At 33.9% G+C, this 27,502-nt stretch overlaps 3 protein-coding genes across 3 annotated transcripts; 2 read left to right on the top strand and 1 right to left on the bottom strand.

The window, feature by feature from the left end:
- Positions 1-258: 258 nt before the first annotated feature.
- Positions 259-3,784, top strand: LOC132266404 (beta-amyrin 16-alpha-hydroxylase CYP87D16-like). The gene is made up of 9 exons (XM_059767306.1): positions 259-461; positions 966-1,296; positions 1,395-1,544; positions 1,647-1,895; positions 1,981-2,070; positions 2,160-2,238; positions 2,336-2,442; positions 2,562-2,689; positions 2,936-3,784. Exons 1-9 carry the CDS (start codon positions 259-261, stop codon positions 3,024-3,026), a joined length of 1,428 nt encoding a protein of 475 aa, XP_059623289.1. The 3' UTR covers positions 3,027-3,784.
- Positions 3,785-11,321: 7,537 nt separating this feature from the next.
- On the top strand, positions 11,322-14,789 carry LOC132266332 (beta-amyrin 16-alpha-hydroxylase CYP87D16-like). Its single transcript, XM_059767207.1, has 9 exons — positions 11,322-11,524; positions 12,335-12,671; positions 12,819-12,968; positions 13,424-13,672; positions 13,771-13,860; positions 13,951-14,029; positions 14,207-14,313; positions 14,457-14,584; positions 14,699-14,789. The coding sequence occupies exons 1-9, from the start codon at positions 11,322-11,324 to the stop codon at positions 14,787-14,789; spliced, it is 1,434 nt and encodes a 477-aa protein (XP_059623190.1).
- Positions 14,790-20,417: 5,628 nt separating this feature from the next.
- LOC132266255 (cytochrome P450 710A1-like) lies at positions 20,418-22,263 on the bottom strand. Its single transcript, XM_059767133.1, has one exon. It carries the CDS (start codon positions 22,261-22,263, stop codon positions 20,743-20,745), a length of 1,521 nt encoding a protein of 506 aa, XP_059623116.1. The 3' UTR covers positions 20,418-20,742.
- Between the last annotated feature and the right edge of the window lie 5,239 nt (positions 22,264-27,502).

Here is a 27,502-nt window from a genome sequence, read left to right as displayed (position 1 = left end):
GATAAATGTTCACGAGAGGTTAATTTGACAAGTGATAGAGCTACTGCAAGTTCCTATATATATATATTATTAAACCTTATCCTATATATATGGAAAAATTAGCAATGAATGGTGTTGTAATGACAGTGAATGCATATAACAACCCTCACCAGCCCAACTTTGAAGCTCCTTATTCAGCTATTTCTCTCAACAATTAGAGAGTTTTTGAGAGAGAAAGAGAGGACCTTCCTTCCTTTTTGATACACAAAATAGTAGGAGATGTGGTCAGAAATTGGATTGAGCATTGTAACATGGTTCATTATATTCATAACTCACTGGTTATACAAGTGGAACAATCCCAAATGCAATGGAGTTTTGCCTCCAGGTTCCATGGGTTTCCCTCTCATTGGAGAGACCCTTCAGTTGATTATTCCCAGTCGCTCCTTAGACCTCCATCCATTCATCAAAACCAGAATTCAAAGGTAATATATTTATATACACGTGTATAATGGCTTGCACATCGGTGAGCAAGAAACTTAACACTAATCATTAGATATACATGATTGTTATGATTTGTTTTTCAGTAACTACCTTTTGTTTTACACACAACATATTCAACTGTTACTATGCTTAATTGGTGTGGAAGAAAGTTTCGGAATATCTAACTTTGTTCGTTTGTTGAGATTCAGATGCTAAAAACTTCAAGAAATATATTACAAGTTGCTAAATTACCAGCAGATTATCGAAACTGAACAATGAACTAATCCATTGTCTTGAAGAAGTAGACTCAAAATATAGTAAAAAAAAAAAAAAATCATTTGAAAAAAAAAAAGTTCGTTGTTTTGTTTGGTTGAATGTACATACCATCAGAACAAAAATTAATTAAAAAAAAAAGGGCTTTAGGAATTCACAGAGGTTCTACTTGTTAGGACTTTCTCTATGATAAATTAGAGCAGCAATTTGACTCATTAATCAATTTATTCCAGATATGGACGAGTGTTTCGTACCAGCTTGGCAGGGCGACCTGTGGTAGTATCGGCTGACCCTGAGTTCAACAACTTCATCTTCCAACAAGAAGGGAATTCTGTTGAAATGTGGTACTTGGACACTTTCTCTAAGATTTTTGAACTGGATGGTGAAACTAGGATGAACTCATTAGGTTCCATTCACAAGTACATAAGAAGCAAAGTGTTGAATCATTTTGGTGCAGAGTGCCTCAAGGAAAAGTTGCTTTCTCAAGTAGAAGAAATAGTTCAGAAAACTCTACGCATTTGGTCAAGCCAAGCATCCATTGAAGTGAAACACGCCACTGCAACCGTAAATTCCAAGGCCTATACCTTGAATATATATATATCTATATATATGCTTGCTAACTCATGTTATGCTTATAACAAAACATTGTTTTGGCAATACAGATGGTTTTCAATTTTACTGCAAAACAGATGTTTAGTTATGATCAAGAAAAATCGTCGGAGCAGATAAGTGACACTTTCACCAATTTCTTATATGGTCTAATGTCCTTTCCTCTGAACATCCCTGGTACTACGTTCCACAAGTGTATGAAGGTAGAACAATCTAAATCCCCCCTCCAAATCCTTCTCAACCAAACACACACACACAAACACGCATATATTTGTTCTAAATGATTGAGCTTGATTTTGATTCAGGACAAAAAGAAGATGCTGAATATGATAAAGAATATGCTAAAGGAGAAACAAACTTCCACTGAGACATGCAAAGGGGACTTTCTTGATCAAGCCATCAAAGACTTAAATTCCAAAAAGTATTTGACAGAGGATTTTATAGTTTTGTTAAGCTTTGGAGCTTTATTTGCCAGCGTTGAGGCAATATCAACAGCACTTACCCTAGCTTTCAAGCTGATTTCGGAAAACCCTTCAGTTGTAGAGGAACTGAGAGTATGAATACCTACAATTCACTTCATTTTGAATTTTTAATCTAGTATTTTGGTGTGTTTATGCAAACTCTTGGATGGTTTTTCAGGCTGAGCACGAAACAATTCTTAGAAACAGAGAAACTTCGGATTCTGCACTCACATGGAACGAATACAAATCAATGACTTTTACTACTCAAGTCAGTTCTAAAATCTCCATATTCTCACTTTGATTCTAAAGGTCATTGTCTTCTCTTCCTAACTTCTTCTTGTCATGTGGACATCGCAGGTTATTAACGAAATTCTTAGGCTGGCAAATATGGCTCCAGGGTTTTTAAGAAGAACATTGAAAGATATCCAAGTAAATGGTATAATTAAATTCAGTTCAAAGTCTCTACTTTGTAATTCCAAGAAATATTATATGCCATTTTATATGATTTTAAGCATTGGATAACTGCTTTCCAGGTTATACAATTCCGGCAGGTTGGACCATTATGGTTGCAACTCCTGCTCTTCAACTAGATCCTAACACATTTAAGGATCCACTTGCATTTAATCCGTGGCGTTGGAAGGTGCATAATCTAATCTGAAGCTTAATTGTTTCGTATTTCAATATTGTTAACAGATGTTTACTGGCATTTGATACCCATCCATGTATTTCTTTTCATTCATGGATCTTGTATGAAAATAGGACCTCGACTCAATAGTTATATCCAAGAATTTTATGCCTTTTGGAGGAGGGATGAGACAATGCGCAGGTGCAGAGTACAGTAAAGCGTTCATGGCCACATTTCTCCATGTTTTACTCACCAAATATAGGTCAAATTTTTTTTTTTTTTTTTTTTTTCATCGCTATATATATATATATATATATATATATACGCGCTAGAGAAGGCCAATTTTTACGCTCAAGTTTGTTCATAGCTTTTTTTTTTTTCCTAGTTGGTATTCACACACATTTGTCTCTTTTGAGACTTGAACCCTTGACATCCTTTTGGGAAGTAAAAAACTGGTACTGCTAGGTCACTGTTTGTTTATAGCTTTTATTTATGGGGTTTTCAATAGGTGGACCAAAATCAAGGGAGGAGACGTGGTTCGGGCTCCTACTATAGGGTTTGGCGATGGCATTCAAATAAAGGTTTCGGAAAAAGCATGATTATGATTATCTGTATGAAATAATGTGATCCGTCACATGTTAATCAGTAGAATTTTGTGGGGGGTTCTTTCTTTTTTCTTTTTTTGTTTCTTATTATGTGAAAAATAATTGTGTGAAACTGTTCACCTCAATGTTTGAGAGCAATGCAAACTAGTTGGTGTGGTGATACACAAAATGTAATGAAATTATTAAGGATGAGTTTGTATCACATTTTTAGACTACTTTCTTTTCTTTTCTTTTTTTCTTTTTTTTTTTTTTGTCATTTTAGTTGTTTCGTATTTCGATATTGTTACCAGATGTTTACTGGCATTTGATACCCATCCATGTATTTCTTTTCATTCATGGATCTTGTCTGAAAATAGGACCTCGACTCAATAGTTATATCCAAGAATTTTATGCCTCTTGGAGGAGGGATGAGACAATGCGCCCGTGCAGAGTACAGTAAAGCGTTCATGGCCACATTTCTCCATGTTTTAATCACCAAATATAAGTTTTTTTTTTTTTTTCATCGCTATATATATATATATAAATGCTAGAGTAGGCCAATTTTTACACCCAAGTATGTTCATAGCTTTTATTTATGGGGTTTTTCAATAGGTGGACCAAAATCAAGGAAGGAGACATGGTTCGGGCTCCTACTATAGGGTTTGGATATGGCATTCAAATAAAGGTTTCAGAAAAAGCTCTGTTTGAAATAATGTGATCCGTCACCTGTTAATAAGTAGAATTTTGTGGCTTTGTTTTCCTTTTTTTTTATTTATTTTCTTATTATGTAAAAAAAAAAAAAAAAAAAAAAAGTGTAAAACTGTTCACCTCAATGTTTGAGAGCAATGCAAGCTAGTTGGTCATAGTGTGGTGATACACAAAATGTAATGAAATTATTAAGGGTGTGTTTGTATCACATTTTTAGACTACATTTTTTTCATTCTGACAAGCTTAATTATGTCCATTTTTTTTTTGCTTCTTCAAGAAAGAAAGTTCAATTTAGTTCAGCTTTTATTTCGTTTGTGTAAGAGCTGTGGTTAAGAGATGCAAAAGCCTGGGTATAAAAGGAAAATTAAACTTACAACGATCTGAATTCTGATTATGCCCATAATAAATAAATATTTTAGATATTGAGTGCCTTATGGTTCCGATTGTAAAACTATCACCCCCAAATATTTTAATTTATCATTAAATTGATTCAAATACGAGGGAGTCAACAAAAAGTAACCAGTAAAAAAACGACAAGTAAGCAATTTTTATTTTTAATTTTTTTTGTCAGTCACACATATTTTTTTCTCCACGTTCGGATCCGAACCCTTCAATTACAATATGTGACAAACATTTTTATTTTTATTTTTATAAGAAATGGTTATGGCCTGTAAAAAAAATAAAATAAAATAACACTAGACATGAGAAGTGTGTGTGAAAAATAACTGCAACATGATTGTAATGGCAGCAAACGATATTTCAGTCTCATATTTATGGGAGTTACAGAGAATTTTAGAAACATATTGGAATTTGAGAGTTCAAATAATTCGTGAAACTTGAAAGTTAAAACTTTGTTATTCTTTGATAATGTCAAACAATTCTTGAATTTGGGCCTGTTCTGAACCGCCCTCATGGGATCCAATACATAGGATTTGGGCAGATCTCAACCCGGAATATTCAGGCCATGCCAGGCCCATCCCTAATAAGTTGTTTGGGGGATCTAGTTTTGCGTTTTTCAAATTTAAAATGTTTTCTTCAAAATAAATGTTTTTTTTTTTTTTGAGAAGTGATAGGCCTTCCGACCTCAATTGTCGACTTCTCCTTCAAATACAATGTGATTATGAATGAGTCGAAGAGAAAGAGATGTTTACGGAATTATTTTTTTTAAGAGATCCAACCACGTTGTATTTGGATAAAGAGTCGGCAATTGAGGTCATAAGACTTATCATTTTTATTTTGTTACTAAATCATAAGGCTATCTTTTAACCACGTTTTTGGGCTTACAACGCACCTGTTTTAATGCCTATGTTTTAAACTGCTAATTTTTTCATCTTCTACTCCGTATAAAACTTCATTTGAGAATCATCACTGCATTAATCTATATCAAAAAAATAAAAAAATCTATTCTTTTTTTAGCAATAAAGCCGTTCGGGCACTGTTTGTGTCAGCCAAACAGTGCCTAATGGCTTTTTTATTTCAGTAAAGTGAAGAAAAATAAAAACCAAAACACAAGTTTTTGGGCACAGTTTAGGCCGAACATGCCCTTAACATGGTTGCCCAATTCAAATTAGTACACCATCGGTAAAAAAATAGCAAAAAAACAAGGGCGTCGCACCTGGGCCACGATTGCGGGCATGCTCTTTAAAAATAGTGGTCTATGAGCCAAATTTCCGCAAGTGGATTGGACTGTTGTTGGCTTTCGAAAATTGGAGTTTGGACTTGGAAACTCATTTTCGCGAGTACAATTAAAATGTTTTTATTATTAGTTTTGTAGGTAATTGTGTTTTTTTGATGTGAAATTGATTCTTTGAAGAAAAATATAATATTATTTGTAGAATATATTTGAAAAAGAAAATGTGAGCAGAAAGTTGATTCATATTTTCATAATATTTTTCTTGAATAAAATTTATTTCTTCTTCAGAAAAGATGGAATTGTTGGATTACGATTTTCATCCCATTCTTATTTACCAATTAATGTAACTAATCTTAATAATACTATACCTTCAAAGTATCATGTTCTTAGTACTACTTGGCATCAAGAAGATTTGACAAGATCTAGAGTTAATCCCAATTTACAAGGCATAAGAACAAATCAAAATATTCCCCAACCTTTTTACACCGTTGAAGAAGAATCTTCAAGCATAATAGTGAGTGCATTTTTAAGATTTTAATAACAACTTACGTAATTTTGTAAATAAAATAAATTCCAGGGTCGTTGCTCCATAAAGAGTCATATTTCATAAGAATACTCTCTTGTCATGAGCTCTCTCTACAAGTAAAGTTCCTAAGAGATCTCTATCACGAGGGAGAGCTTGAAAACAGTCATGAACTATGAATTATCTCTCATGAGAGAGACCTCTTAAGAGCATTTAAGTATCTACTTGGTTTGAAATTCTAAAAACAATTATGAAGAACTCAAAAAATAGTAAAAATTTTTCATAAGAATACTCTCTTGTCATGAGCTCTCTTTACAAGTAAAGTTCCTAAGAGATCTCTATCACGAGGGAGAGCTTGAAAAGAGTCATGAGCTATGAATTATCTCTCATAAGAGAGACCTCTTAAGAGCATTTAAGTATCTACTTGGTTTGAAATTCTAAAAACAATTCTGAGGAACTCAAAAAATAGTAAAAATTTGACTTCAGAATTGTTCCCTGAAAATAAGTATTTTTATAACTGAGTTTTAAAAAAAGTGAACCAAGCATAGTATTTGTACAGTTTTAGTTTTTTTAGAACATAAAATATTTTCATAATTACAAACCAAGAATACCATTACTCTCTCCATATTTAGTCATTAAATTAAAAAATTTATTAAATAATTTATTTGATTTTTTTTAAAAGTATTTTTCAATTCAATAAATAAAGGAAAATGATTCTTACACCGAATAGTTACAGCGAATTGATATACCTATTATTTTAATTAGTCAATTATATAATAAATAAGAAAATAAAGCCTTCTAGCTAATTATTTTTAATATAAATAATTAATTAAAAATTATTTAATTAAGTAATTCATTACAAATATTTGGTATAAGTATCACCACCCATAATTAAATAAGGAGGGTTTATGAGTAAAGGGTCACAGAGCATTACTTTTTCATAAATATTTTTACCATCACCAGGAAAGAGAGTCTTTAGTGTTTCATAAATTTTTGTACCATGACTGCATTGTGCACCAGAAAGAGTCATGATTCATAAATTTTCAGACCATCACCACAAAAGAGAACCTTTAATGTTTCACAAAATTTGGACCATTGACAGTATTGTGCACCGAAAGACATGTTTCAGAAAATTTTACTCCTATCACATTGTACACAGAAAAAAACATGTTCTATAAATTTTTAAACCATCACCACGAAAGAGATTTTTTTTTTTGGGATAAGACAACCCTTTTTTTTTTTTTTAAGCATTAGGAACTCTCCTAGGCAGGTCCCTTTGAGACCCACCTTAGGCTATAAATGTGGGGTGTAAAGCCTTACCCTAAGGATACACCGGGTGAATAAGGCAACCTTGATAGTTGGGAAAGTGGTAGAATTGACAACTATTTTTTGCGCAACTTAAAAAATGACGGGACTATTTTCTACATAGTGACCACGTTTGTTAATCAATGATCAATCCTACACTTCTCAAATTATAATTTCAGATTTTGTTATGAATTTAACGTGACAATAACTAAAAAGACAATAGCATCTTATATTTTAATACATGTTACATTTTATTTTTTTATATATTTATATTTTTTATTTTAATAAACTAAATAAATTAACAATGGAAAGAAAAGGTAAGAACAAAAAATTATAGTGGAATTCTTTCTCTATCTATAATTTATTTTTCTCTATTAATATTTTTTTAGGATTAATTACAACGATAACCCCTGAGGATTGTCATATTGATAGTCATATACAACTTAATCCTTTTTTAGATAAAGACACCCCCTAAGTTTGCAAACTTGAATAATGATACCTCAAACATGATGAAAGTACATGTTTACCCTTTGACTACGTAAAATGACCAAATTGCCCTCATCCAAAAAATTCTTTATTCTTCCCATTTTTCGATCTTCCCATTCATTATACACAACCACTACACTGGCACCACTACCGCAACCTCCACAACCACCATCTTCTCCCCTGTTCCACTACCATCACACAAACCCAACATTTCAAAATTACACACATATATCAATATATACATACATACAATGCCTTGCCCGTCATCCGTGCTCTCTGTAGCCGTCTACCCATCTCATCCGAGCTTCCCCTTTGCTCGCCGGCAGTCGTTCCAAAGCTTTCTGCCCACCCCCATCGCTGCTGAGTTCAGTCCACATTTCACAGCCAAACTCATCATAGAAATCCACATCACCGAGCTCCCCCTTTGCTACAGGCTCAGCTGGACAGACAAGCAGAACGAACTAGCGAGGGATGGCGGCTTGTGCATGCAGACGATTGATAAAAATAGCAGGCACGATGGGTTGTAGATGAACGTCGACAGTGCTCAGATGTGGTTGAATCGCAGTGGGCTTACGGCGCTGCACCGACAGGCGGTGGTGACAACGACAGTTCGTGGCAGAGACCAGGTGGATTGTGGGTTTGCAAGGTGGCTCAGCGGGATCTCGCGGCGAGTAAGGAGAAGCCCTCACCAGCCACCACGAGTCTTCCATGGCCGAGCCATCCACAGTTAAGCTTTCCACCAGCCGGGCTCTCCATAGCTGAGGCCGAGTTCATCCAAAACGGCGAGAGACATACCAAACAAGCGAGGACTGAAAACGCGAAGGCCAATAAAATTTCTCCGGTGGCTGTGGGATATGGTGTTAATGGAGGACCAAATCGGAACAGTGGCCACGGTTGAAGGCCATGTTGCCTCGAGACTGGCAAAATCGACGGCAATAGAAAACTTGATTTTTTAACTGAATCGGAGAATAAAAATGACTGCACGGCAAGGACTACAATAAATTTGATGAGGACGACGGCGACCAAGGATTCTGACTAGACTGTTCTTACTGGCGATGCAAGGATGTGTGACGAGGGTCTGTTCTTAGCTAAGAGAGTGGGTCTGAACTGAACGGCGGTGAAGAGGATTGAACGAAGATGCATTGTCTCTTACCGACGAGGACGACGGCGACCTAAAATGGTGGGGTTCTGATAGGCAAGCACGTTATCCATAGTCGGCGACAGACAATTTTATCTTATAGGTTTGAGAGCTGTTGAAAGAGAGATGTGAGAGAGTAAAGTTGTGTACAGGAATGAAAGAAAGAGATGAGATGAGGGGGTAGTTTGGTCATTTTAGGTGAGGATTAAAATATATCTTAGGGCGGATTAGACATTTCATGTCACTTAAGACTGTGTTTGGTTCCGTTTTTTAAAAATGGGTTGTCACTGTTCAAGTTTGCAAACCTAAGGGGTGTCTTTGTCCAAAAAAGGACTAAGTTGTATATGGCTGTCAATATGACAAACCTCAAAAAGTGTCGTTGTAATTAACCTATTTTTATTTTTTTATTATTATATATATATATATATATATATATATATATATATATATATATATATATATTCTCTATTTCACTCTCTCAACTTAATATCTTTGTTGGGTATTTCTTTAAAATTTAACCGTAATCGGAAAATACAAAATCAAAATATAATTGTAAAAAGAATTAAGTAAATTATGTAAATAAGGTTCTTATTTACTAGAAAGATATCACTCATTTATCCTTAAAAAAATGTAACAAAGAATATTTCAAACAAAAATATATAGGCAGAATTGAATTCAAATTATTGAGTTATATTAGAACTTGTTTTCTATAATGATAAGTTTTGTAATTTTTTTCTCTATTTCTATATATTAAGATCTTTCCTATATTAAAAAAATATATTTTTAAAATACACAAAGCAGCAAATAAACTGACACCTAATTCAATATAAAATCACAAATATAAATTCGTGAAACATAACATTTTTTTTAATTAATTACATCTTGTCACATAAATTAAATTATTTTATTTTAGTAGCTCCTATAATTATATGTCAATACATGTCCTTGGTACAAGAATATAATTTTTTATTTTTTATTTTTTTCTGTTACCTCAAGCCCTCAATCCAAGTTCTTCTCTTTAGTTGGATAATGGTCATTATGTGTATGGGTTTGATGGCACTGGATTAATTTCATCTTCATGGTGGACTATTGAATTCATTTTGTACATGGCCATCCAATTTAAAATTTTAAATTATTAGATGATGATCGTAATAATAATTTTAAGACTAATTGTTTAGTTAAACCTATTTGTTAAGTGTAATAATTATTGCTTCTGTCTCGAAATAGAAGTTTATGTTTAGAAATTTGAGTTTTTAAGGGGATATGTAATTAATGCATTATCTCTTTTAAAATTATTAAATTATCATTTTTAATTTAAATATATATAATTACAAAGTTTGAAATTTTTTAAAAAAATAAAGAATAATGATAACAATATAATGAAAAAATATTTTAATTTTTTTAAAATGACAATTAATTTAGGACATATAAAAAAAAAAAAAATTTTGAAAGATAGTAGGTTTAGAGACTAGATATTTTTATTGCCAGGGACACTCTCTCTATTTTCGATTTTCTCTTTCCATCTCTTAACTATTGTTGAAAAAATATTTTAATTTTTTTAAAATGACAATTAATTTAGGACATATAAAAAAAAAAAAAAAAAAAATTTGAAAGATAGTAGGTTTAGAGACTAGATAGTTTTCTGGCCAGGGACACTCTCTCTATTTTCGATTCTCTCTTTCCATCTCTTCCCTATTGTTGCCTCTCTGGTTGATATGAGAGTTGAAAATTCTGAAAGATGCTTTGTCTTAACTATCATTTTGTCAGTCGAAAGCACGAGCCGTTAAAATAAAACGCTTTGGGAATGACGACTCACCAAAGCACAATCTTCAAAGATATTGTCTGATCATTATTGCCTACTCCAGTATGGCATTGCCATGAGTGGAGCAGTCTTAGGGCAGAGACATGATATCAGAAAATTGATGTGACAAAACTATCGCCTCTAAAGAGTCCAACCATCATTACTATTATCACAATTAATCCATCACGGATTTCAGAAATGAGAACACAAAAGTACAAAAACAAAGTAAAAATATATGCTTGGTAGTATAGATTTGTAATTGAAAAATTAAAAATTGTACAAAAATTGTTGTTGGTTCATTTGTTTTTTAATAAAAAGTTCTATTCTTTCGCTAAAGATATATCTTTAAAATTGTATTTTCTGAGTGAAAAATCAAACCCTAATATTTTTTCAACAAAAACATTGAAGCTTGACAGGACTTTTTTAAACTAGCAATTTTATTATTCTATCGGGCAACATTTTTTATCGATCATGTTTTCATAATTTTACTTTCAAATTTTTTATAACAAATTATATAAAGTTTTTATTTTTTCTGAATGTCCAAGCAAATACAATCATCCACTATATATATATATATATATATATCAAAGCACACTCACTAGCGCAATTACACACACGCCAAGCTTTGAAGCACCTTGTTCAAACCCATTTTTGAGAGAGAAAGAGAGGGCCTTCCTTCCTTGCTTCTTGATACACAAAATAGTAGTAGGAGATCAATGTGGTCAATAATAGGATTGGGTATTGTAACATTGTTCATTATATTCATAACTCACTGCTTTTATAAGTGGAACAATCCCAAATGCAATGGAGTTCTCCCTCCAGGTTCCATGGGCTTCCCTCTCATTGGAGAGACCCTTCAGTTGATTATTCCCAGTCGCTCCATAGACCTTCATCCATTCATCAAAACCAGAATTCAAAGGTAATATATATTTATATACAATTAAATAATTTCTGTTTTTTTTTTTTTTTGGTAAATACACATAAATAATATCTTGCACATCTGTAAGCAAGAAACTTAACAATATACATGGTGATCGTTATACATGATTGCTAAATTTTTGTTTGGTAACTACCTTTTGTTTTTACATTTTGATTAATATTCAACGGCCACTATGCTTTGTGTTGAGAAAGTTCTTGTTTACCAGTGTGCAAAATATCTTTTCTTTTTAAATATCTGGTGCTCATTTACTTCTAAACTCCATGGACTGTGATCTACTTGTTCACTAAGATGTGCAAATCTCTTTAGAAAAACCAAATCACTTTTCCCAACCAAAAATGATATTAATAGTAGTAAACTTTCATCTTACTACACCAGCTAGTAGCTACCAAAAAATTACAATTTTGGGGTATGGTGTAAAAAAGTCTTTACGTTTTTAAATCACAATTTTTTTTTTTTTTGGTTATAATCTAAGTTCACATTCTTATTATCTGTTACTGTTTTAGTGGGTGAGATCCTGTATTGGTTTTCTTTATTTTCAACTTATTGTGTGGAAGAAAGTATCTGAATAACTAAGCATGTTACAAGTTCCTAAATTTCCAGAAGATTATCGAAACTGAACAATGAACTAATTTAATTGTTGCTACTAATATTGTTTGGTTGAATATAGATTGTATTAGTACAAACATTTATACAAAAAAGGGTTTAGTAATTCACAGAGGATGTAATTGTTGAGGGTTTCTCTATGTTAAATTAGAGCAGCAATTTGACTCATTAATGGATTGATTCCAGATATGGGCGATTGTTTCGTACCAGTTTGGTAGGGTGGCCTGTGGTAGTATCGGCTGACCCTGATTTCAACAGCTTCGTCCTCCAACAAGAAGGGAATTCTGTTGAATTGTGGTACTTGGGCACTTTTTCTAATGTTTTTGGAATGGATGGTGAAAGTAGGATGAGTGCAGTAGGTTCCGTTCACAATTACATAAGAAGCAAATTGTTGAGTAAGTTTGGTGGCGAGAGCCTCAAGGAGGTAAAGGAATTGGTTCCTCAACTAGAACAAATGGTTCACAAAACTCTACGCATTTGGTCAACCCAAGAATCCATTGAAGTGAAACACGCCACTGCAACCGTAAATTTCAAGCTCATGGCCAGCTTACTACTCTTTACACCTATAAATGAATATTATATATATATATATATATATATATATATATATATATATATGCTTATTAATTCATGTTATGTTTATTAACAAAACATTGTTTTTGCAACACAGATGGTTTTCAATTTTACTGCAAAACAGATGTTTGGCTTTGATTATGAAAAATCATCGGAGCAGATAAGTGATACTTTCACCAATTTCTTACAAAGTCTAATGTCATTTCCTCTGAACATCCCCGGTACTAGGTTCCACAAGTGTATGAAGGTAGTAAAATCTAAATCTGATCAACTAAATACACATACATACAGGGACGGACCCAGCAGGGGACTAGGGGGGGCAGATGGCCCCCCTGAATTTTTAATATTTTCATTTTATACCCTAATGTTTTTAAAATTTATGAAAATGCCCCTCCTAAAATTACAATTCGCCCCACTGGATTCTTATTTTTTAGCATTTTATACTTCAAATTTTGATAATTTATGAAGATACCCCACTATAATTATAATTTGCCCCACTGATTTTTTTTCTTTTTTCATTTTATACTTAATTTTTTTTAAAATTTATGAAAAATACCCTATTAAAATTACAAAAATGAACCCATCATATAATTTTGTACCCACAAATTAAAAATTCGCCCCCCCTCACCAAATTTTCTGGGTCCGTCACTACATACATATATATTAATTTGTTCTAAATGATTGAGCTCGATTTTGATTCAGGACAAAGAGAAGATGCTGAATATGATAAAGAATATACTGAAGGAGAAACTCGCTTCACCTGAGACATGCCAAGGGGACTTTCTTGATGAAGCCATCAAAGACTTAAGAAGCGAAAAGTTTTTGACAGAGGATTTTATAGTTATGTTAAGCTTTGGAGCTTTATTTGCCAGCTTTGAAGCAATATCAGCTGCACTTACCCTAGGTTTGAAGTTACTTTCGGAAAACCCTTCAGTTGTAGAGGAGCTGAGAGTATGAACACCTACATTTCACTTCATTTTCAACTTTTAATCTTGTTTTTGGATGTATTTTTCACCCGTGTTTATGAAAAGTCTTGATTTGTTTTTCAGGCTGAGCACGAAACGATTCTTAGAAACAGAGGAAGTTCGGATTCTGCACTGACATGGGACGAATACAAATCAATGACTTTTACTCCTCAAGTGAGTTCTAAAATCTCAACATGTTCTCTCTTCTGATTTAAAATGGTCATTGTCTTCTCTTCCTAACTTCTTGATATGTGGAGATCGCAGGTTATCAACGAAATTCTTAGGATGGCTAATGTTGCTCCAGGAATATTAAGAAAAACATTGAAAGACATCCAAGTAAATGGTATAATAAATTCAGTTCACCAGCTTTACTTTCTAGTTCCAAGAAATATGTCATCTTATATTAACCAAAAAAAAAAAAAAGTGTAGTACGACAACAACAATCAAGTGGTTTGTTTTTTCAACTACTTGGCGTTAGCTACATGAATCCTATTTTAATCATTGGATAATTGGTTTCCAGGTTATACAATTCCGGCAGGTTGGATCATTATGATTGTCACTCTTGCTCTTCAACTAGATCCTAACGCATTTAAGGATCCACTTGTATTTAATCCGTGGCGTTGGAAGGTGCATAATCTAATCTGAAGCTTAATTGGTTTTATATTTCGATATTGTTAGCAGAGATTTTTAATTACTGGCATTCGATACCCATCCATGTCTTCCTTTTTCTTTTTCTTTTTTTATTTTTTCTTGATCCTGTATGTAAATAGGACCTGGACCCAATAGTTATATCCAAGAATTATATGCCTTTCGGAGGAGGCATGAGACAATGCCCAGGTGGACAGTACAGTAAATTGTTCATGGCCACATTTCTCCATGTTCTAGTCACCAAATATAGGTAAAGTTTTTTTCTTTAATTGCTATACATGTATATGCTAGAGAAGGCCAATTTTTACGCCCAAGTTTGTTCATTGATGAATAATCATCTTTTATATATGGGGTTTTTCAATAGGTGGACCAAAATCAAGGGAGGAGACATTGTTCGGGCTCCTATTTTAGGGTTTGGAGATGGCATTCATATGAAGTTTTCGGAAAAAGCATGATTACGAGGTATCTATTTGACATAATGCGATCAGTCACTTGTTTATCCATATAATCTTGCTGAGTTTGTTTTCTTTCTAGTTTGTAATAATGGGTAAAAATAATACCCGTGTAATAATACTGCTCACCTCAATCTTTGAGAGAAATGTTAACTAGTGGGTGGATAGTATGGTGCACAAATGTCATGAAGTTATTTAGGATGTGTTTGTTTGTTTGTTTTACTTTTGTCTTTTTAGTTTCTAATTATGTGTGTAAATAAAAACATGTGTAAAACTGCTCACCCCAATCTTTGATATCAATGTTAACTAGTTGGTGATGGTGCAGTACACAAAATGTCATGAAATTATTTAGAGTTTGTATGACATATCTAGAATGCATTTTCTTACTTGTTTATATCTTAAAGCAAAATTTCAGTTTGTGACTATTTTTTTATTTTATTTTATTTTTTATATGGAATAGTTATGGCCTAAAAAAAATATATACACTGTGTACATGAAGAGGGGTCTGATAAATAACTGTTCGGTGATTTGGTTGTAATGGTAGCAAAACTCATCACAAGAGAGAAATTTCGATACACTGAAATTTGAGAGCCAAATATTTCTTGAACACAAAAACAGAATCCAATTGGTTGATATGTTTATTCATGATTTAGATTATCAAGAATTAAATGAAACTAGGATTGCGAGCGTACGTAGTCTGTTTGACATTTAAACTAGCGAGCAAGTCCCAACTTTTTCTTTCAACAACTTTCTTGTTTCCTTTCTCCATCATGTTAGTCAATTCTCTAACAAACTCGTCATTTCCTACGTATATTGCATCTAATAAATGAGTAATGTTTATTTATTTTTATTTTTTAAGGCTAATTGAACAAGAAAAAAACTAATAAATATATTTATATTGATATGATGTTATTAGGGATAGACAATGTATAAGCTTTTTAAAATTTTAATTATAATTATTAGGGATAGACAATGTATAAGCTTTATCAAGGACCTTATAGCATTATAATATTTATTTAATGCGAAGATAAAAGAAGGTAGATCTGATGCGAGAAGAAATGTACAGAGGTTATGTTTTGTTGCATAGAATTGAAATTGGAGAAAAAATTAGTTTAAATTTTCTGTAATTTTGAACTAAACTTTTCTCCAATGTCATTAATTTCAATTCTAAAACTTTTACAAAAAAATAAAATAATAAATAAAAAAATTAAAATTAAAATTAAAACTCTAATTCTATACAGAACGTAGTCTAGTAATACGGTCCTACCAATCTTTGACTAAGAATACTTCGGTAATTTTACAACAAAACAAAGTCGACATTTTTAATTTTACAATGTTTTTCTCACTTCTCTATTCGGGACTCCATTCAGTTGCCTTCCAAAGGCTTGAAGTTGGGCCAGATCTGGACTTCCCTGATGTGATCCATGACTGTCGGATTTGGGCCTAATCATAATCCCGAGGCCATGCCAGACCCATTACTAATAAGTTGCATGAGAATTTAGTTTTGCCTTTTTCAATATTTAAATATTTTTTCATACTTGTCTACCTCCATTCTTCATTAGTTGTTCAGTTCAAAAAATTTGACTCACAATTTCGTGAATCAAAGTTATCGAAGTAGATATATAGTATAAGGATATAAGTAGTGTATAAGTATATAAAAGGAATATGACTAAAAGTGATCCCAAATGACTTAAAAATAAAAGATGGTAGCGAGTCAAAATTTTCGAAATGAACAACTAATATGGAACGGATGTAATAATTTAACCTTCTCTTTTAAAGGAGGAATCACAAGACTGACCTCGGCCATCGTTTACGTCTTTTCAGATGGTAAACAAATAAGTGTTTTTTTTTCCCCACCAAACAAAACCTTATCCAACTAATAAAACAGCAGCAGGTAAATACTATTCATTTAACCGAAGTTCCGTTTATCCAACTTTTTCAGTGGATTATTAGTTATTACGTATTAATTTCTCATTTTAATGGTCAAACTTATATTTACTATTGAATCTGCATCAAAGTTTCAAATTTTGTGTGCGATAGATAGACTAATCATCATTTCTTTACTAATTAGTCGCTCAAATTGAAAGGCTGCTTGAATTGGTTGCTTGCTCTGTTTTCGAGCGGCTTGATCAGACCTGATAAACTGATTTGGGAATTTGCCGAAATTCCTATTTTTATTGGTTTAAATTCATATTAGACTTTTCTATTATACATAGAGCCAGTCTATGGGGGGAGTAAGTTCTTTAAAATTGAAATTAAAATAAATTTAATTCAAACTTAAATTTTATTTTATTTTAATTCTAAAATATTAATTCGATACTCTCTAACGCAGTCATATCTCAACATGAGGTGTTGATTCATTTCTTAAGCTTACATCAAACTTGATCCTTAACTAAAACAATTAAAATCAAACACGTGCACACTTGAAAAATTGTATTATCATGGCATTTTCCCAACATTTATGGGTAAGTCGGACAATTAATTTATAAATGCTTCCCACCAATGGGAGAGTAGTTTGAACTTTAAAACCCCGTTCATGTTTTTTTAGATGTCATTGTATTGTCACTATTATCAACTCAAATATCAAACATTTTTCAATTGATTAAAAAATAAAAATTAAAAGAGTAATTTGTTAAATCCTCATAAAATAAAAATTATCATATTTTAATCATTATTATTTTTGGTCAAAGAAAATATATTTATTGGTATGTGTTATCACCACTTCATCCTATGTAATATTTGAGACCACGTTGGACCTTTTATTTCTTGTAATTTTCGTGTCAAACCTTAATCATTTAGGATCAACTTTCAACTCATTGAAAGGTCAATGAAGGTGTGGATTCTAGAAACAGAGATAAGAAAGTCGCGTCTTCGTCCACAATTAAATTAGAGGACTGTCCAATTAATTCAATTTAATGAGAAGGACCGTAATGTATTTATACAAAAATCAAAACTTTCAATCCTGGTACGCATCATTAATTCATTGCTTTTCACATAGAGCCCAACAAAAGTTTGTGATTAAACCAAGTTCACATTGAATCTAGGACATAAAACAATATGGGTCTGATCCGATTCAATTCAAATTCTATACTGTATTTGATTAAGAATGAATTATAATTTTAGATTTTTTGTGAATCTTATAGAGCAATATTGAGAATAGAATAAGAGATATCACGGAAAGAAAATAAGAGAACTTTTATTTCTGTTCTGATATCCCCATTTGTAATACACTACACTTCTCATATAGAGACTTTTTACCACCTAATGGATTTTCTTATACAAGGCACGTAAACCAGTGCAATACATTATCTACCAAAGCACACCATCCTCTGCCTTGACACTCATGTAAATGAAGTGGACCCCATTATATTACAACTTTGTTCTAATACCCCCATTAGTGTTCTGCAATCCCCATTTGCAATACGCTACACTATATAGAGACTTTTTACCACCTAAACTTTGCTCTATCATATTTTCTCATACAAGTCACGTAAACCACTGCAATACATTATCTACTGAAGCACACCATCCTCTACCTTGACACTCATGCATGGAATAAATGAAGTAGACCCCACTATATTACAAGGAAATCAAACTGGAAAGGATTTGTTTCAAATATGGATATCAATGGGTAGAAGATGGACCAAAATTAAATTTATTTGATATAAGCAAGGGCAGATTCAAGGGTGGGCGAAGCTGGGCTTCAGCCCACCCTTAAAAAAAAAAAAAAAAATAGTAATGATAATCTAGTCCAAAGTTAGTATAGTCCAAAATTAGTCCACCCCATTGAGAAAGGCTGAATCCACCTTGTAAATGTGTGATACCAAGAGTAGTCGATCATGGGTTTCATTTTCTTACAAAAGTTGCAACCACTTGTAGAGTTTCATCATTTTTAGCTTTGGTTTGCTTAGGCGGTTATTAGAGACTAGAGACGTGGACGAATAATATTTGTGTCAAAGACTTTCAAAACTAAAATCAAAATCAAAACCATGTTGATAGAATATGTAAGCTGACATGAGAAACTTCAAAGTTCAAAGTTTGGGCTGCAAATTGAAAATAGAAGGTTGCCATCAAAATCAAGATGATGCAGCCACTGAGGTCACAACTTCCCATTTTACAACTTTTGAGAGTCCAAAGCCGCCAAATCTCCTATAACTTGACCATCCCGTATATGCAATCTCTAATTTTAAAAATACCCAATCAATATACACACAAATACAAAATCATACCTATATATATATATATAGTACTTCCTCTATTTCTAATTAAATGTTTTTTTTTTTTTCGTAATTTAACTTTTTAAGAAGATAAATTTTAATAGTTTTGAGTGTTTACTTTTTAAAATGTTTAACTGTTATAAAAAAAATAATATTTTGACCTTTTAAATTTGACATTAATTAATAAATATGTATAGCCTATATGATTGGGCTTATTCTGTCCATTGCAGTTTACTGTGTTGACCATGCCTGCCAGCGCTTTGGTTCTGGATAAATGATCATCATCCTCAATTCTAGTAATTATTATTATTATTATTATTTTTGTTTTTTAAATAGAAAAGGTTGAACAAGAAGGAGAGCAGAGACGAGAAGGCCAAGAAAAAGAGTTGTCTTGTTTGTGTTATAAGAACATAGTTGATTAAATAAAGAAGCTCACGATTCACATATATGGGTCTTCTTACACTGCATATAAATCAAACATGCCCCTATCGGGTGCACCATTCTTGGGAAGACAAAGTTTAGCTGTATCCCTCACCTCACTTTTGCTTATCTCATGAAGTAACTATTCTGTTTGGACAACCCATACATTTTTGTGATTTCCAACCTATTGCATCATCCTCTCTATCTCTTCTGCATCAGAATATCATAATTTATTAATCTTCTCCATCCATTCACCACCACCACTGGCCGTCGGTCACTGGACATCTGGCAAACATGCATCACAATTTCATATTATTGTTTATTGTAAAAAAGAGTTATGATACATTAGTCTCACCCTCACCGATCGATTTCCTAACGACGATAACATGAAGATATTATTCTTTATTCACATAAAATAATATAATTAGTGTAAAAATTGGATTACTTATTTACAAGAACTCTTTGCATTCGGACACAAGAAGTATTACTCTATCTCCCAGTTATTTTGAAGAACCTTATGCATTTAGAGAGAAGGGTTCGAATACGGACACATCCATTCAGGAAGGAATTCCAAAAGTTATCAACACCTTTTCAATCTGCTAACTAATTAGGCACTCTATTAATTAGACCGCTAAATAATGTCCCAACTCATTTTGAAAATGCCCCCACCTCGTTCTGAAGCAAAAGAGTAGGACTTTTGCCAGCCATCTGAGGACATTTCAATAATACTTTCGCATGGACGTACAAGCCCATTTATTACAAGGTTTAAATACACATCCCAATCGTCACAAACTTTTCCGTGGAATCGCAACTTGCATGTTGGTTGCATGGACAGCCTAGCCTCTTCAAGAACTACCCTCATGAAAAAAGAAGAAGAAAAAGATATGGATAAGTTGTTCCACATGTATTATCACATACTCTCCTATCATGAAGATTTAAATTTCTATTAAAATAATGGTAGTAGTATGAATAATTGTGGGTGCTCATTATACATTTATACGTGTACCCAAAAATAAACAAAATGCAACACTATCATATCAAATAAAAAAATCAATCTTTATTGATTCTTTGCACCAACTCAAATTTTTTTTTTTTTTTTCCCACCACATCAAATGCCATACAAATCTCTCAAAAGAATTATGCTACTTGATCAATTGATCTATTCACACATTACAAAAAATTACAAAATTAACAAGACACACAAGTGACATGACCACATTTTTTTTGGCATTGAACAGTGAACACTGCTATACCTCTTTTGTAATGTGGCAAAGAACTACGATAAATACATCCACTTTGAAAAGGGTGACTTTGTAATTTCAGGAGGGGGAGGAATAGCCTGCGGACCTCCTTGAGAGAAACACTCTGCAATCGTCTTTGGGACAGATGGTGGGGGTATAAGCGATGTCATCACAGCCGTCCATTCGGTGGCGCTTGAAATCAATCAACGAAGTGAATACGGCGATGAAGAGAACCAAATGGTTCAATGCATACCTCTGCCCCACACACTGGTGGGCCCCAGCTCCGAAAGCCAGAAAGTTCTTTTTGTAAACCCGATCTTCCTGTCTCGCCTCCATGAACCGGTCGGGATCGAACCGGTCCGGTTCCGTGAACCCCTGGAACGAAGACTCAAAAACGGATGGAAAGACGATCGTGCCTTTCGGTATCGTGTAAGATTCCGTCAATTGAAAGTCCTCGCCGGCAATGTGCGGAACCATTGTTGCCGGCGCACGCAACCTGATCACCTCCCTCGCCACCGCCTGAGTGTACTTCATCTCCGACAGCTGCTCCGCTGTGATCAGCGAGTCAGATTCCGGCGACCATATCCCAGCCACCTCCTTCCGGACCTTGGCGAGCACCTCCGGATGCGAGTCCAGCATTGTCACCGCCCACAGCAGCGACGAAGTGGAGGCATCCTGAGAGGCAAAGAGGAAATCGAAGAGGTGGCCGCCGATCTCGATGCTCGCCGTGTGCGGCGACTCCGACTCACCGGAATCCGCCCCCACGGCGGCGCATTCTCTAACTATATCTTGCATCCAGAAGTCAATCAGACACGTCGGCTCGTGTCCGGCCTTCATCCTCTTCTTGCTATCGTCGGCGCAGAGAGCTAAGGTTCCGACGAGTCTCTCCACGGCGAGTCTTGCTTCTCTGAATGCGAAACCAGGAAAATCAATGGGTAACTTCATCAATCCAACATTGAAGAGATTGTAATCGCGATTGAATTTGTCTCGGGCTTGTGGGTCCAGGTAAGGCCCAACAAAAACAGTCTGTGAGGTCTCTAAATTCATTTGGCGACAGAGCAATCGGAGAGGGACAGACTCCGAATTAGAGCTGAATCTATGGGCCCACATGGTGAGGTGTTTGTGGATAATGTTATGCTGTATCGCGGTGTAGGTGGAGAGTGCTTTGGGAGTGAAGTTGGGGGCGATCTTACGGCGGAGGTTTTTATGATCCTGGCCCATCATGTAGATGAGATTGTGATCGCCGAAGAGTTTCTTGCCGAAAGGGTGGCCGACGAGGTGGAAAGCGTCGGGTCGGACATTGGAGAAGATTCGGTGAGAGAGGTCGGAGGAACGGACGAAGAGGATGAAACGACCGATGATATAGTTGGCCGAGAGGCCGAGGTGGGATGACTTGGCGAGAGCTGATTGGTGGTCCCAGAAGTCGGTTGGGTTGCGAACCAGAGAGATGGCGTTGCCGATGAAAGGGAGGACCAAATATGGGCCTGGGAGAGAGCCCTTTTTCTTGAGATAAGAGGTCTGTTCAATGAAGATGAGGAGGACTAGCAGTGAGAGAAAGTATGGAATGGATAATGAGACGATGGCCCAAATGGAGTCCATTGTTGTTCTATTATTTTGTTCCTGTTTCTCTCTCTAGAAATGATGGGTTAGAGAGAGGAAGTGGCCAGGATGGCAAGAAATTTATGGGGGTTTAGGGAGAGAAGGATGTATTTATAAATGAAACAGTGGGATGCATGCATGGGATGGTGGTCAAGGTTGGGGGTTTTGGGTCAATATAAGCAATGTGGTGGTGTTGGTTGTGGGAAGTGTTTGAACTTTGAAGAGAATGAAGAGAGAACAAATCCAAATTTTTCAGAAAAAGGGTATGCTATTATTATTATACTTACTAATGTTCAAAAAGGGACGATCAACGTACAGACAACATAAGACTAAAAACAGTATTATTTATATGTATTTATTATTATATATAATCGTGTGTATATATATATATATAGAGAGAGAGAGAGAGTGAAGCGGATGATTGATGTTGGGAAGAGATTGAAGTGGGGGTGGTATATTGTATTATTACATATATTTGGGCCATTTGGCCCGGATGGCTCCTCTATGCTATTGAGAAGGATCTTCTTCTTCTTCGTGGTTGATGTGTTTTTGTTTGTTTTGGTTGTTTTGCTTGGGCTTTCGCTCTCTCTGTATCCTTGTCCAGAAAATAATAATAATAATAATAATAATAATGTATTATTATGTAGTTTTATATATATTTATATAACATATACAGTATTATATATATACAGCATTTTTTTTTTTTTCTGAAAATTTGATATATATATACAGCGTTGTCACCCCCGGACTCATATGGTTTTCCGTTTTTTGCATGTATTGGTCAATTATCAATGTTTTTGGTCAATTATTAAAAAAATAAAAAATATATATAAAAAAAAAAAAATATATATATATATATATATATATATAAGGATAATTCCAAAGGGATTCAAATTCTCAAACTCAACAATGCGAGTTGAATGCCAGCAGAGCAAGCAAGGAGTTGATGCGGCAGATTCTGCAACTTTCGCATTGGACAAGGGTGAAAGCTAGTGTCTCTCTCTAGGCACTTTGTACAAACAACAAATGCAGCGTGCTGGTAATAAGAACATCTCTAATGAACTCTTTAAAATTAGGCTCTCTAAATTTATCATATTAATATTTTTTAACAGTCACGCTAGCATTTTTCATAATCACGTTAGCATTTTAGAGTCTTCAAATTTTAACTAATGTATCATGTATTCTAATGATACATTTCCACCCTCCAAAAAAATTTAATAAATTTTTTTTTTTCTATTTGTTAGGAAAAAAATTTTGTTTGGTTAGCTAATATAGCAGTTAATGCAATGTTTGGGTCAACCAAACAGTACCTAAAATGACTATAATGTCAATAGGAACATTAAAATTTTTGAAAAAAAAAAAAAAAAGGGCGAAAAATGCAAAAAAATTGGATTTTTAGAATTTTTTAAATTGCCAAACGCGTTCTTAAATGTATTATGGGCTAACAGTGTTGCTAGGCCACAAAAGTTAAAAATCCAAAAACTGGGCGGGCTCGCAAGAGAAGCTTGCAATCGCTAACTGGGTCGCTATTTTTGGTGACCCATTCCACGACCCAAAACATGGGGCCCATTGGAGTAGTCCAATAGCTAAAAAAGGCCCAAAATCTCTGAATTCTGAGGTGTTGGAGCTGCTCTAATAAATGGAAGGGATAATTTCACTTACCTTCCTTGAGGTTAGGCGTAATTACAGGCGGTACCCCTTACGTTTCAAAAATTACACCGTCCTTCCCTCAAGGTTTGCTCCGTCATAACACTTTGCTCCCTCCGGTCAAAGTCAACGTCGGTCAATTATGGTTTCTGATGACATCAGTTATTTTTAACCCTGTAATACCACATTTGCCCTTACTATCTCTGCAAAGACATTTTAACCCTTATTTTTGTATTAAAATAACCTATATACCCAGAATAAAAAGACAAAAAAGCCATGCATTATATAGTGACCAACAATGCAGTTGAATGCCAGCAGAGCAAGCGAGGAGTTGATGCGACAGATTCTGCAACTTTCACATTGGACAAGGGTGAAAGCTAGTGTCTCTCTCTAGACACTTTGTACAAACAACAAATGTAGCGTGCTGATAATAAGAGCATATCTAATGAACTCTCTAAAATTAGGCTCTCTAAATTTATTACATTAATATTTTTTAATAGTCACGATAGCATTTTTCATAATCACGTTAGCAGTTAGCATTTTAGAGTTTTCAAATTTTAACTATCTCATATATTCTAATGATACATTTCCACCCTCCAAAAAAATTTTAATAAATTATTTTTTTTCTTGTTTGTTAGGAAATTTTTTTTGTTTGGTTAGCTAATATAGCAGTTAATGCAATGTTTGGGTCAACCAAACAGTACCTAAAATGACTATAATGTCAATAGGAACATTAAAATTTTTGAAAAGGAAAAAAAATTACTTTTTTCTAATTTTTTAAAACTTTTTTTGGCCTAAAAAAGCCTTTAAGGCACTATTTGGCTGCCCAGCCAAACAGTGCATTAACGGCTCTTTAGTTCAATTATGTTGAGGAAAAAAAAAAAAAAAAAGGGCAAAAAATGCCAAAAAAATGGATTTTTAGAATTTTTTTAATTGCCAAACACGCTCTTAAATGTATTATGGGCTAATAGTGTTGTTAGGCCACAAAAGTTAAAAATCCAAAAATTGGGCGGGCTCGCAAGAGAAGCTTGCAATCGCTAACTCAGTCGCTATTTTTGGTGACCCATTCCACGACCCAAAACATGGGGCCCATTGAAGTAGTCCAATAGCTAAAAAAGGCCCAAAATCTCTAAATTCTGAGGCGTTGGAGCTGCTCTAATAAATGGAAGGGATAATTTCACTTACCTCCTTTGAGGTTAGGCGTAATTACAGGCGGTACCCCTTACGTTTCAAAAATTACATCGTCCTTCCCTCAAGGTTTGCTCCGTCATAACACTTTGCTCCCTCCGGTCAAAGTCAACGTCGGTCAATTATGGTTTCTAATGACATCGGCTATTTTTAACCCTGTAATACCACATTTGCCCTTATTATCTCTGCAAAGACATTTTAACCCTTACTTTTGTATTAAAATAACCTATATACCCAGAATAAAAAGACAAAAAAGCCATGCACAATATCTTTATAAGCCCACACTAGTTTTTCTCTTTATATACATATATACTGGTCATTATATATATGTATGTATATATATGTATGTATGTATGTATACTGGTCACTATATATATATACACACACACACATATATATGTGTAAATATACACTAGTTACCATAATTGTTTCTCTCTCTTGATCTATATATGCATAAATATTATATACACACACAACATGAAGAAAGGAAATTAGGGAAAAACAATCTAGAGATAGGTCATTCAATATGCACAAATTTAATTGAACGGCAATAGGTAAATCAATGTAAATTGGAATCAAATTCTGTGTGTATTCAAGTAACCGTGGTAGACTCTCAAACGTCGACACAGTAATCCATAGCCACACCCAACCTCGCCATCTGCCACTGATTGTAGTTGAGAGAGCTTTTTATCGCCGACGATATACTCCCAAAGAGATACCCAATCCCTACACACGATTATATTCACATTGTGGCCACGATTTTTAATTGAAGACCAAGTGGTGATGGCCGTTATGGTGGTGGTGAAGATGGTGGTTGTGTTGTGGCGGTGGTGGTGAAGACAGTGGTTTTGTTGTGGCCGTGGTGGTGCTATGGCGGTGGTGAAAATGGTAGCTGCTTTGCCTTTGTGGTCTGCAAAATTTAGGGCTCAAACATGAAACATTTGATAGGGTAAAAACTTTTTTAAAAATAATAATAATAAATAAATAAAATTTGTTAGGGTAAAAGCGTCATTTGATAGCTTTTCATTATTATTAATATAATAATGGAGGGTATATTGGTACATTCACATAGATTTATAATACAACAGCTGGCAGTCCCATTGAAGGGAGGTCACTGTAATTTTTTAAAATTAAGGAGTATTGCCTGTAATTACGCCTAACCTCAAGGAATGTAAGTGAAATTATCCCTAATTGGAACTCAAACTAAAATTCTATAAAAATAAAATTGGTTTAACCGAACACCAATTGTATTTTGATAGCCTTACTCTAGTGTAATGATATTGCTCCCTCCTTGTAACAAAACAAACTAGGTAGATTTTATTAACTTCGATGTTATGGATCATCCAAATACCATTTTTATGACACAATTATAATTTTTACAAAATAAGTAATAATTATAATCTACAAATAACGGCGCAAGTTAAAAGAATGTACACTTGCACTTCATCTTTTCTATTTTTCTAAATAACAAATTTGTTCTTTAAAAAACACTTTTCACTTTTAAGGCAACATTTGGTCATTTCCTTTATCTAAAAATTCAAATGCTAATACACAAAAGTGGAGTGCCAACTGCCAATGTTATAGAGCATTTTATGAGCTGTTTTGACAAAATAAAGGGTAAATTAAATCGCTCTTTCTTAAAGTATTACACACAAATGGATCATTTAGCTTTGCCAGAAATATTATGCTAGGGATGTTGTTGAGTATATACACTAAATGTCAAGGGAGGTAATAATTGGATTTAAAAACGTAAACAGTCTATCGGTATGTAATTTGCCTAAACCTCAATAAATTTCAATGTAATTAATCCAACTATAAAAAGGCAATAGCCTGATGGTATTTCTTCACCTTTCAAAATAAAAGGCCGAGAATCAAATCCCCGGGACAAAGTCATGTTTGAAAGCCGAACTACAAAAAATCAGCCAAGGAATATCAAACAGAACGTTAGGGAACCAAAATGCATCTAGATTGGGGTTTCTAACAAGCTTAACTACACTAATGTTTATCAATTCGCTATTGAATTTTGACATCCTCGAATAGAATGAGGCTAATGACACTTTTAAGTACTGAACTAGAGCAACAATTGACTAAATTTCACACACACACACACGTGTGAAATTTTTGTGAATGTGCTAGTATTTACCTAATATATATATATATGTGTGTGTGTGTGTGTGAAATTTTTGTGAATGTGCTAGTATATATATATATTAGGTAAATACTAGCACATTCACAAAAATTTCCAGATTTGAATCCTTGCATACCCTTTACAAAAGGAGAAATACCACAAACAATGAGATGTTACAAAATAGCGCTAAACTCTTCCTAAAATCAGCCGAAGTGACAGTCATCAAACATTGTTTAACGACTGCAGGACAACAGATGTATACAATAATATAGAATA

The sequence above is a fragment of the Cornus florida genome, unplaced genomic scaffold (genome assembly GCF_030987335.1).
Source record: "Cornus florida cultivar Cherokee Brave unplaced genomic scaffold, ASM3098733v1 CherokeeBrave_3.0.0_Hap2_Chr01, whole genome shotgun sequence".
NCBI lineage: Eukaryota > Viridiplantae > Streptophyta > Magnoliopsida > Cornales > Cornaceae > Cornus > Cornus florida.
The sequence above is the reverse complement of the archived record's forward strand: the minus strand, read 5'-3'. Positions and strand labels throughout refer to the sequence as shown.